This window comes from Perognathus longimembris, chromosome 19 (genome assembly GCF_023159225.1).
Source record: "Perognathus longimembris pacificus isolate PPM17 chromosome 19, ASM2315922v1, whole genome shotgun sequence".
Classification (NCBI taxonomy): Eukaryota; Metazoa; Chordata; class Mammalia; order Rodentia; family Heteromyidae; genus Perognathus; species Perognathus longimembris.
Window position 1 is genome coordinate 38,225,465 of NC_063179.1, and position 13,855 is coordinate 38,239,319.

Genomic DNA, 13,855 nt, shown 5'->3' on the forward strand with positions numbered 1-13,855 from the left:
TGAACTTACTTGCTTGGGCTGGCTTTGAACCTCAGATCTCAGCCTCTTGTGTAGCTAGGATTACAGGTGTGAGCCACTGACCCTCACCTAGTTCATTTAAACTTATATGTCAAATGTTTTACGTACGTATCTCATGTTCTCCTCATAGAAACTTTAAGGTGAGAGTTACAATATTTTTTGTCAAAAGCTATTTAGGACTTATCAGATTCAGACTTACCAGATTTTTCCAAATCACATTTTTTTTTTCACATCAGAAGGTAGTCATGACTCAGAAACTTGTCACAGGCTTTTAAAATATGTAGAAAATGAGAAATATTCTAATGAATAAAACATACCAAATAACAACAAGTGTGACACATTGCTTTGTGGGATATGGCTTTTTTGTTTGTTTTTTAAAATCTACTATATACATGCAGAATAAACAACAAAATTCAGTTGTTGCCTTTATTATTATCATCATCATCATCATCATCATCATCATAGAGGTAATGGAGAGGGGAGAGAGAGAGCCAGAGGCCATTAACATAAAAGAAATGAAGTAGCACAAATGTAAGAGTTTTGTTTTTTTTATAGAGTAGGATCATTATATTTGAGGCTAATTGAGAAAATTGATCTGTGGTGGGATCTGAGACTTTTAGCCTCTGCATGGGGTTGTCATATGAGCTGGTTCTGTAACATGGGGTGGTTTCCCAATAACTGGAATGATTCTACTAGGAGGAAGTTTCTTTCTGGTCATTGATGCCCAAGGCAATGTTATCAAGCCCTCCTGTCCTGTCCTTTGCTTGAGAATTAATAGTGCTCTGTCTGCTTCTCGGTAAATTGCTGTTTTACTAATGGAATTATTTTGCTTTCCCTTCTCTTATGATAGATACGACCATATGTAGGATGTTTAGTGCAATATTTACCTCTTCTTTGGAAGCAGAGTGAGGAACACAATATGTTGAGATGTGCTATTCTGACAACACTTATTCATCTTGTTCAGGTAAGTCACTTCTCCACAGAGTTTTGTAGTTTTCTTGTTCTTTACTTAAATATTTCATTGTCTTAATTGGATTTATCTTATAGTAGTGAAACTTTCATATCTCTTGAAATATGTCATCGAAACAGTTTTAGAGACAACTTTTGTTTACTTTGAACATTATTTTAGTGTATTTGAGACATTCTATGCATTGTTAAGGGAGATTTTTTTCCCCCAAGGCTGTTGGAAGCATGTATATATACATGTACATATAAATATGTATGTGTGTATACATATGGACATATGTGTATAAAATTATTTCATTATTTTATTTTTATTTTTTTGCTAGTCCTGGGGCTTGAACTCAGAGCCCGGGTGTTGTCCCCAAGCTTTTCTGCTTAAGGCTAGCACCCTACCACTTGAGCCACAGCTTTACTTCTATTTTTCTTTTTTTGTTTTTTGATAGTGAACCTTTATTCTCAAATCTCAACCATCTGATTAGCTAGGATTACAGATGTGAACCACTGGCACCCAGCTTAAATTTATCTTTTTGTATACAATCTTCCCACCCTTTATGCCTGTATTAATAATTTTATTTTCTTAGTGTATATGCTTACATATATATTTATTTGTAATAAATTATCAGAAACTTGGTAGCTTAAAAAACATCCTTTTATGTTGAATGCAGTGAGTCATGTCTGTAATCTTAGCTATTTGGGAGGCAGAGGTAAGGATGTCAGCATTTGAGGCCAGACTATGAATAATGTTATTGAAAGACCGTATCTCAAAAACAAGCTGGACATAGTGGTGCATGCTAGTGGTCCTAGATACTCTGGAGGCCAAGGTAGAGGAATCGAATACAAGCCTCATCTTAGGAAAAGGTCAGGGCTTTTTCAACTCAAGCATGAGGACTTGAGTTTAATTCTTAGTACTGCCAAAACAGAAACAAAAGCCAGAAATGTGGAGCTCATCTGTTTTCTGAGCGCTCGGGGGTATTTAAGTGAGGAGTCTGGTATGCCATGTCCAGTATCCATTGTCAGTGTGTAGTGGGCTGAATGGAGACTCTCCCCTGCTAGACTCTCCTCTGCAGGCTTTGGGGTGGAGTTGATTTGCACAATTATTCAGGTTTTTGGTGGAATTCTGTTCCTTGATTGGTTGGGCTGAGGTCGTAATTTATTTGATAGCTGTTAGTTGGGGGTCCCCCTTATTTTAGTGACGTCTTTCACTTAATGGTTAGTAAGGAACATGTCAAATCTGATTCCTTGTATTTTGGGACTGCCTCTTATATTACTAGCTTGAAAAGAGTTCCTTTAATGGATTATCCTTTAAAGGATAATCTATCACCTATCTTATGGTTGGTTTATTAGGGACCTTAAATTATAATCTCTTCATAGCAGTATTGCAAGTGTATGATGAATAATAGGGAAAGGTGTATATATGAAAGGCCAAAGAATCTTTGGTGATCATATTAGATTTCTACCTAATACACCTAGTTTTCTTTGTAACTGGACCTATACTTTTCACCTTTTTTCTAAACAATCTGTCATTATGGCCAGTCTTAATAGGTACTTTGCTACTTTTATTGTCTTAAATAAGAAATCATCCTATTTTTGTTTGGATTTATTTTACTTTGTGCTGTGCACGATCGTTACAACTTCATCCTCTTCACTGTCATGAACAGGATTCCTCTTGCCTGTCCATTCTGCCTGATTTCTGTTTCATGTTGTTGCCATGTTGTTTAATTCCCTGTTTCAGGTAACGTCCATGAATGGCACTTATGTTCTGCAAAAGATACATGGGTGGCAACTTTGGGGTGGGGGGTGGGATTTTTGCATATATTAAAATGTCTTTGTTCTACTTGCACATAAATAAGTAGTTTAACTACTTACAAATTTACAGGCATTTTTGCTTTGCCTTCTAGTTTTTGAAGGTATTATAGGAACCCTAAAGTTATTCTAATTCTCAATTGTGTTATCCCTTCTTAATGGAAGCTGTATATTCATCTCAGTGTTTCTGTTTTCACATTCGTGGTGATGTGGCTGTGTTTTCATCACAATGTTTGGACACTCGGTAGACATTTTAAACTGTAAAGTCATGTTCTTGAGTTTAGATAACTTGATTATTTTAAGTTGGGTTTTCTCTTTGTGTTTGTTTCCTTTCCATCTTTTTTGAATTTTTTGTTACTTAGATGATGGATATTCTCAACTTGTCCTAATTTTCTTGCTGTTTGTTTTCTGCTTTTTCTTGATTTTGTATAGTTGCTCTGTATTCTGTGAGATTGCTCAACCTTATCTTTTAACTTTTCTGTTGACCTTTTTCCCTACTAGTTTTAATGTCTGGGATTTTTTAAAATTTTACTTAGAAATCATTTTATGTATTTTATTTTTGTTTTATGACTGCAGTATTTTGTTCTACCAAGGATATTATTAGTGATTGATTTTTCCAAGCTTTCATCTCTGCTTGGTCTGTTTCCTTCAAGATACTTGTGTGCTTTTGTCTTTTTTTGTGTTAGATGTTTTATTTATATCTGTTAATCTTTGGTTACCTGCTTTAATTACTTTCTATTATGATAAATTTGAAGTAAAGGGAGGAAGTATAATACATCTATAAACAACTCCAAACTTCAACTATCAATAATTTTGTCTGTATAACTTATCAGTGGGCACTAGGAAGTTGAGTGGAAAGTTGAATGAAGGGGGAACTTTGGTGATTTGTAGCACTGTTTCTTTGGGATGGTTTAGGATGCCTTTATAAGAAAACATTCCATGTTACTGTTTTGATCCCTTTCCCAAGTAAATCATACTTTAATTTCCTACCTGTTACAAGTTAATCTTCTCAACTTTTATCATGCCCTATCTTGTATTTCTGTGCCTTAAATTAAGGCCATCGTTTTATCCTACCAGAAAATAAACAGCTATTTTATGCTAGTTCTGAGGAGGGCAGTTGTTTATGTGCTTCTTGATAAGAATGCTTTCTAGCTGGCACCTGGCTAATTTTTATTTTATAAGAAGTAATTGGGCTAGGTGATGGTGGCTTATACCTGTAATCCTTAGTTACTCAGGAGGCTGAGATCTGAGGATCTGGGTTTGCAGCCAGCCCAGGAAGAAAAGCCCTCCAGATCCCATCTCCAAAAAAACCCTACAAAAAAGGTGGATTGGAGTCATGGTGTCAGCCTTGAGCAAAAAAGGGACAGCTTCCAAGCTTTGAGTTCAAGCCCTAGAACTGGGAAGTTGGGGGGGTAGGGGGAGAAAGTAACCAGGGTACCACTGGTTTTGAATGGGAATGGGGGGGCAAAGTCAAGAAGACTAATTAATGATTTTTTTTTAAGATGTTAAGGACCTGAATTAATGCTATGGAAAGAAAAGGAACATTTTGGAAAAACTGTTAACATGTATGGAATTGAGGATTCAATAGCAGTGAAGTAAAGATAAGGTGATAAGGAAGAACCAGTGATAGACAGTGGTTCATGTTTTGTGAGTTAGAATGTATGAAAAGGAACAGTATTTTAGGGAAGACAATGTGTTGGTTTGAGATGCCTTCTGGCAGTGATGTAGTCTGATGACTTGTCTTATATTTAGAAAATGAGGGTTGTAGATAGACTTTCACCTAATCCATGTATTCTTGAGACATAGTAGACAGCTAAAGACAGTGTCTGAGAAAGACTAGTATCTAGAGGGTTCTAGTCCTATTTTTTCTTAAAAGTTCACATAGTTCAGTTTCCCCTTAAACTTTAATGTAATTATAGTAGACTGTAATGCAGTCACTTCTAATAGTTTTTTAAAAACTTTATTATAAAGGTGATGGACAAAGGGATTACACTTACATGATACAGATAATAATACCTTTTCTTTTGAACCAGTGTCATTTCCTTCCTCATTCTCTCCCAGTTTTTCCCCTCCAGATTTCCTTCCCCCCAAGGTGTATAGTTAATTTCCAGCATAGTTTCTAGTGAACTTAAGGTCTAGGCTATGTCCCTGAGCTTTTTCACTCAAAGCTGGTACTTTACCACTTGAGCCACAACTCCGCTTCCTGCTTGTCAGTCATTAATTGGAAATAAGGGTCCACAGACTTACCTGCCTCGGCTGGCTTTCAACTGTGATCCACAATTTTTAGCCTCCTGAGTATCTAGGAGCCACAGGTACCCAGCTCTAATAGTTTTCTTAATAATTGATGGATTTTAGTTATGAGCATTCATAGTATCCTATGTACATCTATATTGACTCTGGGCTCAACCTGTATTCCACTTTATTTAAATATACATGTTGGGGACTGACACATTTTTCAGCCACTAGATTACAAGGTATAGAATTCCATAACTTTGACTGAAAAATCTTATATGCTTAGTAATTGCTTAGTTTAGTTTGCTACTTCTAACAGATTTTGCCTATTTGACTAGATATTTGAGTTAGTGCTTTTTAATTTTCCTACGAAATTTTCTGTCTACTTGTTAGTCTAAATCTACTTGACTAGTTTTTCTTAATTCCCTCCTTCCTTTCCTCTCTCCCTTTATTTCCTGCTTTTGTACATATTGAATTGTACTGAATGACATTTAACCGAATTTTAAGGTCTTTTATACTTCTTTATTGGCATTTTAATTGTTCTTAAAAGCTCTTTACTAGGTTCTTCCAAATATTTTTATTAGAGAAACCCACTTGTATTTAAAAATAAACTTCTTGTACTTCTACCTAAGTGTTGTGTTCCACAGATAAAGATGAACTGAAAGAAAAATACTGTATGATCTCATACATGAATCTGAAAAAGTGGAACATAGTCAAAAAGCAGAATGGTGCTTGCTAAGTGTTAGAGAAGGAAAAATGTGAAGAGTGCAGAGTTTTAGTACAACAGGGGAATTCATTATTATAGCATGGTGACTACATTAAATAATAATGTGTTATCTACTTAAATTGTAAAACAAACAAATGGAATTTAGTATGCAGATTTTACCAAAGGGATTACATGTATTTGTAATTTGCCATGAACGGTGTTGACATTTTAGTTACTTTCTAAGTGAAGAGATGTTTAATAGTTCACTTTGTTTTCTTTCTGTGTTTATTAAGTTATAGAGATTATTACTATGGCATAAAGATAGATTTTTTTAATCCTTTTTATTTCCTTCTGAAATATCACTACTGTTACACACCTACGCTTTCATAAGACAGCATCAGGTAAACTAGAATTTTCAACTAAATCCCCTTTACTTTCTCTATCTTTGTATACTTGAGTCATTAAAATATAACAAAAAATTCTTAACTAAAAATTGTGTATACTGTGGTTTTTCTATTTGCTTTCAGAAACATTTTATGCATATACTAAATATAGAAATATATTTTAAAATTCCTTAACATAATTGTTAGGTACATTTCTGTATCATTTGAGTCAAATTTGTAATTAATTTTTACTTTTTCATTCCATGCCAAATTCTTTTCCATGGTTACTGATAGTCTAAAATAGGATTTGCCATCATTTGATTTTTTTCATTGTCATTTAGGCTGGATTCATTTGCTGTTAGTCATTTAGATGAGAATTTTATACAGGTTTTTTTTTTTTTTTGCCAGTCCTGGGCCTTGGACTCAGGGCCTGAGCACTGTCCCTGGCTTCTTCCCGCTCAAGGCAAGCACTCTGCCACTTGAGTCACAGCGCCACTTCTGGCCATTTTCTGTATATGTGGTGCTGGGGAATCGAACCCAGGGCTTCAAGTATACGAGGCAAGTGCTCTTGCCACTAGGCCATATCCCCAACCCTTTATACAGTTTTAAACACCAATATTAATACTACTCTTCTGAAGTCATAAGGAGAAGGGAAAGTAAATATGTCTTACACAGGCTAAACATTGCCAGTTTGAAATTTGAAATGCTCTAAAACATGAAACTTGTTTCATTGACATGACACACCACAGAAAATTCTGTCTTACCTCATGTTACAGAAAAAGTGGAGGTGCACTATAAATATTGCATACAATTAACTTCAGGCTATGTACATAAGGATTATATGAAACATAAGTGAATTTTAAGTTTGTGTCTTGCTCCCAGGATATATGTTGCAGATATTCTAAATGTCCCCCTTTTTCCCCCCCAAAAAAAATCAGAAACAATCACTTCTGATCCCAATGATTTCATATATGGGATACTTAACCTGTATGTGGAAGTGCTTGAAATGAACAGATGTGTGTGGCTTTGGCATTTTTGCTGCCATTAGGCAGTTGAATGATATTTTTTGATTCATACTTTCTAGTAATCAACAGAAGTAACTTTGTTTCACTAGTGTTTATAATCAAGACTATCTGAACTCTGTTTTAGTTTTTATACATTGATTCCAGTTCTTTTCTATGTTAGGTGATTGTTTGGTGTGGGGGAGGGACCTTAGAGTGTCTTATCACAAGTTGTATTTATACTTCCCATAGGGATTAGGAGCAGACAGCAAGAACCTGTACCCTTTCCTGCTCCCAGTTATCCAACTGAGTACAGATGTTTCCCAGCCTCCACATGTCTATCTTCTGGAAGATGGTTTAGAATTATGGTAAGAGGAAATTCTTGATACCATGATCTTCTTTTTTTTTCTTTCTTTCTTTCTTCCCCTGGTCTCTCCCTTCATGCCAATAAAGGCATTAAATATTCAGCACTTAAAAATAAGTACATCAAATTGTTTTCCCTAAATGGGTAGATAACATCTCCTTTGGCAGCTGCCTCTCAGTGCAGGCTTATGATAGACAGAGTTAAATGTGAAATTGTCATAGGAGCTCTACTGCTTTCTGTCTTTTGGAATTTGGCATGTAAAATAGAAATCTTGGTAACTTCCCTAAAGTAAAGATTGCCTTAAGATTTTCAGTCTGCGAAATGAGATGTTTCGCAGGATGAGTTATTTTTCATGTTCCTGTCTCAATCCATTAAGTGTTTAATGGATTGGTACTCAGCCCCAAATGCTGGTGCTGTTGAATAAATGGTATATATGTTTACGGTTTTAAAATAAAAAACTAAAAACTTTGCTTCTGTGGCAGCTTAATGCTACAAATATTTATTGACTCTCCACCATGTGTGGATAGTCTTCAGAATTCCTTTGGCCTTTAAAGTTCGTCTTGCCTATGGAAGCAGTTTTCTTTAGAGTCATTCTTTAAAGGGTATTGGGCTTCAATTTAGGGCCTTATTCTTGGTAGGCAGGCACTGTTTTACTTGAGTCATGCCCTCAGTACTTGATTGCTTTGTTTTTCCAATAGGGAATATCTCTTTTTGTGTAAAAGTGGCCCAGATGTTGATCTGTTGTTTCATTTCCCTGAGATATAGCTGAGATTACAGGCTTGAGCAATTTGCCTGGCTTGCTTGTTGAAATGGAGGAGTTCTTGTTAACCGTTTGTTTCTTAGGGCTTTGGCCTGGGATTCTCCTGGTTTCTGCCTCCTCATTTATTAGGATAATAGTCTTGAACCACTATGCCTGTCCAGAGAAAAATCTTTTAGTAATACACGAGAAATTTAAGAAAATTCTAGTATAAAAATAGACTATTATACTGTTTTTAAAAATCAGAGAAATGAACCATAGAAAAAAATGAGTATTTTTGTTTGCCCTCCCTCTTTCTTTTCTTCCCTTCTACTTTTCCCTAGAAGCCAAGAATTAAGGATTATGACTCTTGAAAATTGTATTGTGTACAAATCACCAAATTATAAATTGTCTGTATCAGAGTACTAGATGGAGGATTTTAAGACACAACTAGGTAGATAGTAATGTGCAGTGTTTTTTTTCTGTTTGAAATTACATAGCTTCTAGATAGTTGGGTTATAAATTAACATTGTTGAAATCTTACACTATAGTTATAAAGGTGGATTGCCCTAAATTAGAAGTTGATACTTTTTTTTTGGTGAAGGACCTAGAATTCAGTAGTTGAAGTGTTGCAGGTTGTGTAGTCTCTGTTGCAGCTACTCAACTCTGATGTTTTAGTTCAAATCAGTTGTAAGACCATATACAAATGAGTGGACACAGCTGTGGTCCAAACAAACATCATGTACAGAAAGTCAGATGTGAGTTAAATTTATTTCACATCTTTCAGGCTGCCAAGTACTTGTTCTGGATTATAAATTTAACTATTAAACAGTGCCACTTAAATACTTTTTTGTAAATATGCACACTGTATGGTGTTGAACATCAGGGAAAATTTAAATACTATGGAAAGACAGAGTCAGACTTACCAGTATTACAGACTACATTAATGTGCTTGTTAGAGGTATATGTGTTTTCAAAGGATTATGGAAACAAAGTAATTGCAAAAAGCCTTTGCCCTGTTAATTGTACTTTTTTGTTGCCTTAAGTTATATATGTGAAAGTTTCCTTCAAAGATGGGGAGGTAGTGTGATTATAGTCAGAATACTTTATGTACATGTATGAAGATGAAACAAGGAAACTTAATGAGGCTGGTTTGAGAAGATGACATGGGGAAGATGGAGAATGATGGAGTTTGTGATTATGATTAAGATACATTGTATACACAAAAGGACTTGTTAAAATAGAACCTTCCTCTACAACTAATTGATGGTAATTAAAAAGGGTGAACTGCTAGAAAAATCACAGAGCTTATTAATAGTTATGTTAATTTAGGTTAAAGAATCAGGCCACAAATTTCTTCATATATTTTTCTTGATAGGTTGAAGCTTATATTTAGAAACAGTTATAGTTGTTAATCCTAGTTATATTACTACATTCAGTTTGTGATTTATATAACTTATTACTTCGTGGTTTTGTTTTTGTTTTTTTTTCCCAGTCTTATGGCTTGAACTCAGGACCTGAGCCCTGTCCCTGGCTTCTTTTTGCTCAAGGCTAGCACTCTACCACTTGAGCCACAGCGCCACTTCTGGCCATTTTCTATATATGTGGTGCTGAGGAATTGAACCCAGGGCTTCATGTATATGAGGCAAGCACTCTACCACTAGGCCTATTCCCAGCCCCATAACTTATTACTTCTGTGAGCCTCAGTTTCCTTATCTGTAAAATTTGGAAAAATAACCCCTACCCTTCATAGTGACGATCAGGATGGATAGTCATGGCTAAAGCTGTCAGCACTTCCTATATTGTATGTAAAACCCATATCTATGTAAGTTTGCTGGAGAGGAGAGAAGAAGGGGAAGGGAGGAGAGGAGACCAATATTTAGTCCATGACAAAACCCTAATAAATTTAAAACATTTTGAGTATGCAAGAGGTAAACATCTAGAAAGACAGAGAAGAGCTGATAGAGAACCAAGCCAAGGGAGAGTATTTCTAAAGGAGAAAGTGTCAGCTTTATACCAGATGTTGCTGATTGTATCCTAGTAATATAGTACAGAGAAGTGAATTTATCCAGATGGAGACGATGGGAGAATTACCAGTGACTCAGTAGGAACAGAAACCAGAATCGAAGCCGATTAAAGAGAGAATTGGAGATATATCAGTTTAGATTGAGCACCTGCAACTTCTTTGAGGGTTTTTACTGTTAAGAATAAAAAATACAGAAAGCTAAGCATTGATGGCTCATCCCTGTGATCCTAGCTACTCAGGAAGCTGAGATCTGGAGGACTCAAATAGGAAGCCAGCTATGGCAGAAAAGTCTGTAAGACTCCATCTCTAAAAATAACCAGCAAAAGGATGGGCTGGCTGCATGGATCAACTGGTAGAGTGCCAGCTGAGCAAGCACAAGACCCTGAATTCAAACCTTGGTACAGGATGTAACAGTAATACAGAATGTAAGGCTGGTGTGGAGATGCCAGGTCTAGAGCAAGAGTGAGGCCAAACTGAAAGAGTGGGTTCATTGAAGGAGGCAGGGAGGGATAGGAATCAGCTCAAGCAGATGGGTTGGCTTTTGATACTACCAAGTATACTTCATGTTCATTGGTTGGAAAGAAAATGGATTTCCACGTTTTTTACTTCAGTTTCATAGGAAGATACTTGATATGTTGCTTTGTGTTTTCTCACTAAAATAAGGAGCCATGGACATTTGTGGCAGTTAGGGCTGGAATAGGAATGGATACAAGATACAAGTCTGTGAGGTAGCAAGTTATAAAGAATTAGAATTGATGCCTGGTGCTGGTGGCTCACACCTGTAATCCTAGCTACACAGGAGGCTGAGATCTGAGGATCATGGTTCAAAGCCAGCCTGGGCAGGACTGACCCACATCCCCCCCCCCCAAAAAAAAAAAAGAAAGAAAAGAATGAGAATTTGAATATACTTTGGATAACTAGTACCCATTTTTGTTTGTGATCATGGATATAAAATGAAACTCTCAAACCAAATGTGATTTTTTTAATAGCTCTTTATTTTCCTCTTGACCCCTCCTACTTAGAAATATGTGAATAAATTTTTGGCTTTGATTTTGTCTTGTATTCATTAATTTCTGCTGCTGCTGCATTTATTTCCTATTTCTGCTTACTTCTGTCATTTAACCTACATTTTAAGAATTAGCTCCTGAAGGTATAGTGTTTATTTGATTGCAATAGCTATAAATTGTTTTTTCAGCACAATTGGAACTAAATAAAGGCTTTATATGTATATATTTTTATTACTGGATATTTTGTTTGTTTTTATTCTCCAGATAATGAGGTAATGAATACTGTAAGCAGTAAGCAATTACTTTGATTTTTTTGCCATACATATTTTCTTTTAAAATTATATACATATATATGTATATTGTTTTTGCCAGTCATGGGGCTTGAACTCAGGCCTGAGCACTATCCCTGGCTTTTTGCTCAAGGCTAGCACTCTACCCCTTGAGCCACAGCACCACTTCTGGCTTTTTCTGTATATGTGGTGCTGGGGAATTGAACATAGGGCTTTATGTATAAGAGGCAAGCACTCTACCACTAGGCCATATTCACAGCCTATATTTTTCTTTTTAAAAACTTTAAGAACTCTTGATTTCCTAAAATAATTTATTTGCTGATTTTATTTTTTCTCTATTTATAAGTGAGTAGATCTATGATCTACCCTTTGTGATACAGCTTGATTTATATCAGTTGTATTTATTTTTACCAAATTAAGTTTTACTTTTTTAACTGACATTTATTAAATTTATCATAGTAAGTGTTTCACCTAGACGTTTGAATTTATGCACATAGTGTAGTTTCATCATACTTTCTCCCTCTACTACTTTTGTTATCATCTTCTTCCTCTCCTTTCCATTTTTCTTCTATCCCCCTAGGAGACACTCTTGCTTTCATGACCTTAGTTATTTTGTTTTGTTTCTTTTTTTTAGGGGGCAGGGATTGTGTTTTGTTTTCTCTAATTGTAATCTTCCTAATGGAAGAAAATTGTGATGCTATTATCTTAGTGAGCATGGCTTATTGAGTTAATAAGATGATCTTTAGTTTTATCCTTTTCCCTGCAAGAAATACATTATTCTTCTAAATGTCTTGGATGTAATTCCATTGCATATATGTGTACCACATTTTCTTTATCCAGTCTTCTGTTCATTTTAAACTTTGGCTATTGTGAATAATACCTGGATAAACATGTATACATAGGTATCACTCTAGAATGGTGAGCTTGTTTCTTGTGGTTATTTTCACAGAAGTGGTATAGTTTGATCATATGGTAGGTCAGCTTTTAATTTTTTGAGAAACTGCTATATTTATCTGCAGATGATTTTCCCAGTAGTTTGCCTACTTTCCAGTTATAACGGTATAAGAATTGTATTTAAAAATATGTTGATTGTGTTTTGCAATTTTCAGAGTATTGGCATCCTTGTGATGTTGGATTTTTAACATTAACTGATAACATCATTCATTTATATCTGAACCATTTTGTTATATTAAAAAACATTTATTTTTTTCTCTATTTAGCAGTCTTGTGGAACTCTCAGTACTTGTTACTTGTTGATCAATTCTCTTGTCTTGTGATTAAAAAACTAACTTTTTCTTCTCTTACCTTTTTAAACTTTTTTTTTAACTAACTTGGTATATAAGAGGTCTTCCAAACATAACACTGAAGGTAATGTGGAAGTAGACAAGGTAAAACAAATTGTTCTTAAAGGCTTCCTTCTGCCTTTCAGAGAATGGCTTCAATGAATCCTCAGTAAATGTATTTCTGTAGGTGTTTGGTAGATACTTACTTGATTAAGGAAGTTCCTTCTTATTCATTATGAGATAATAGTCTTTGTTTCTGCGTTAGCTTTCTGTTAGTTTAGCATGTTCTTGAGATAATTAACCTATAAAGGGTCAAGGGTTATCTTTGGCTCACAATTTTGGAGGTTTCAGTCCCCACTGATTTTACCCATAACTGTGGGCATTATTGCAAAGGTGTGTGGCAGAGGAAGCCTGTTAACTTCATGGCCAGTAGTGAAGGAGAGAAATTATTGATATCCCACATTCCCTCTCCTTTAAGGCCATGACTCCAGTGACTTTAAACCTCTTAATGGGCCTCTCCTCTTTAAAGGTTTTCACAGCCTTCCAGGACTGTTGTACTGGGGACCAAGCCTTTAGCACATATGTCTTTGGAGATGTTCCAGATCCAAACAGTAGCACTACCAATATTAGATATGTGTGTGTGTGTGTGTGTGTGTGTGTGTGTGTGTGTGTCTGTCTGTCTGTCCTTGTGTGTCCTTGTGTGTCCTTGGTGTGTCCTGGGGCTTGAACTCTGAGCCGGGGCACTGTCCCTGAGCTTCTTTTACTCAAGGCTAGCACTCCACCACTTGAGCCACAGAGCCACTTCTGGCCTTTTCTGTTTATGTGGTACTGAGGAATTGAACCCAGGGCTTCATGGATGCTAGGCAAGCACTCTACCACTAAGCCATATTCCCAATCCCCCAATATTAGATTTTGAACAGCCACCTACTTTAGATACTATTGTGATAGTCTCTGTATTGTTCCTTTTTTCTCCTTTTAGTTGAGACTTTTCTATATTTCATGTTGCTGTGCTAATGGCATTAAGTCACTGAAAGTCAATTATG

At 35.7% G+C, this 13,855-nt stretch overlaps 1 protein-coding gene across 3 annotated transcripts in view; it reads left to right on the forward strand.

The window, feature by feature from the left end:
- Positions 1-13,855, forward strand: part of Ipo11 (importin 11) — a 118,654-nt gene that overhangs the window by 55,403 nt on the left and 49,396 nt on the right. For all 3 annotated transcript variants that reach the window (XM_048368433.1, XM_048368435.1, XM_048368436.1), the window contains 2 exons: positions 869-982; positions 7,359-7,474. In XM_048368433.1, coding sequence (XP_048224390.1) covers positions 869-982; positions 7,359-7,474 — 230 coding nt within the window. The remainder of the gene's footprint in view (positions 1-868; positions 983-7,358; positions 7,475-13,855) is intronic.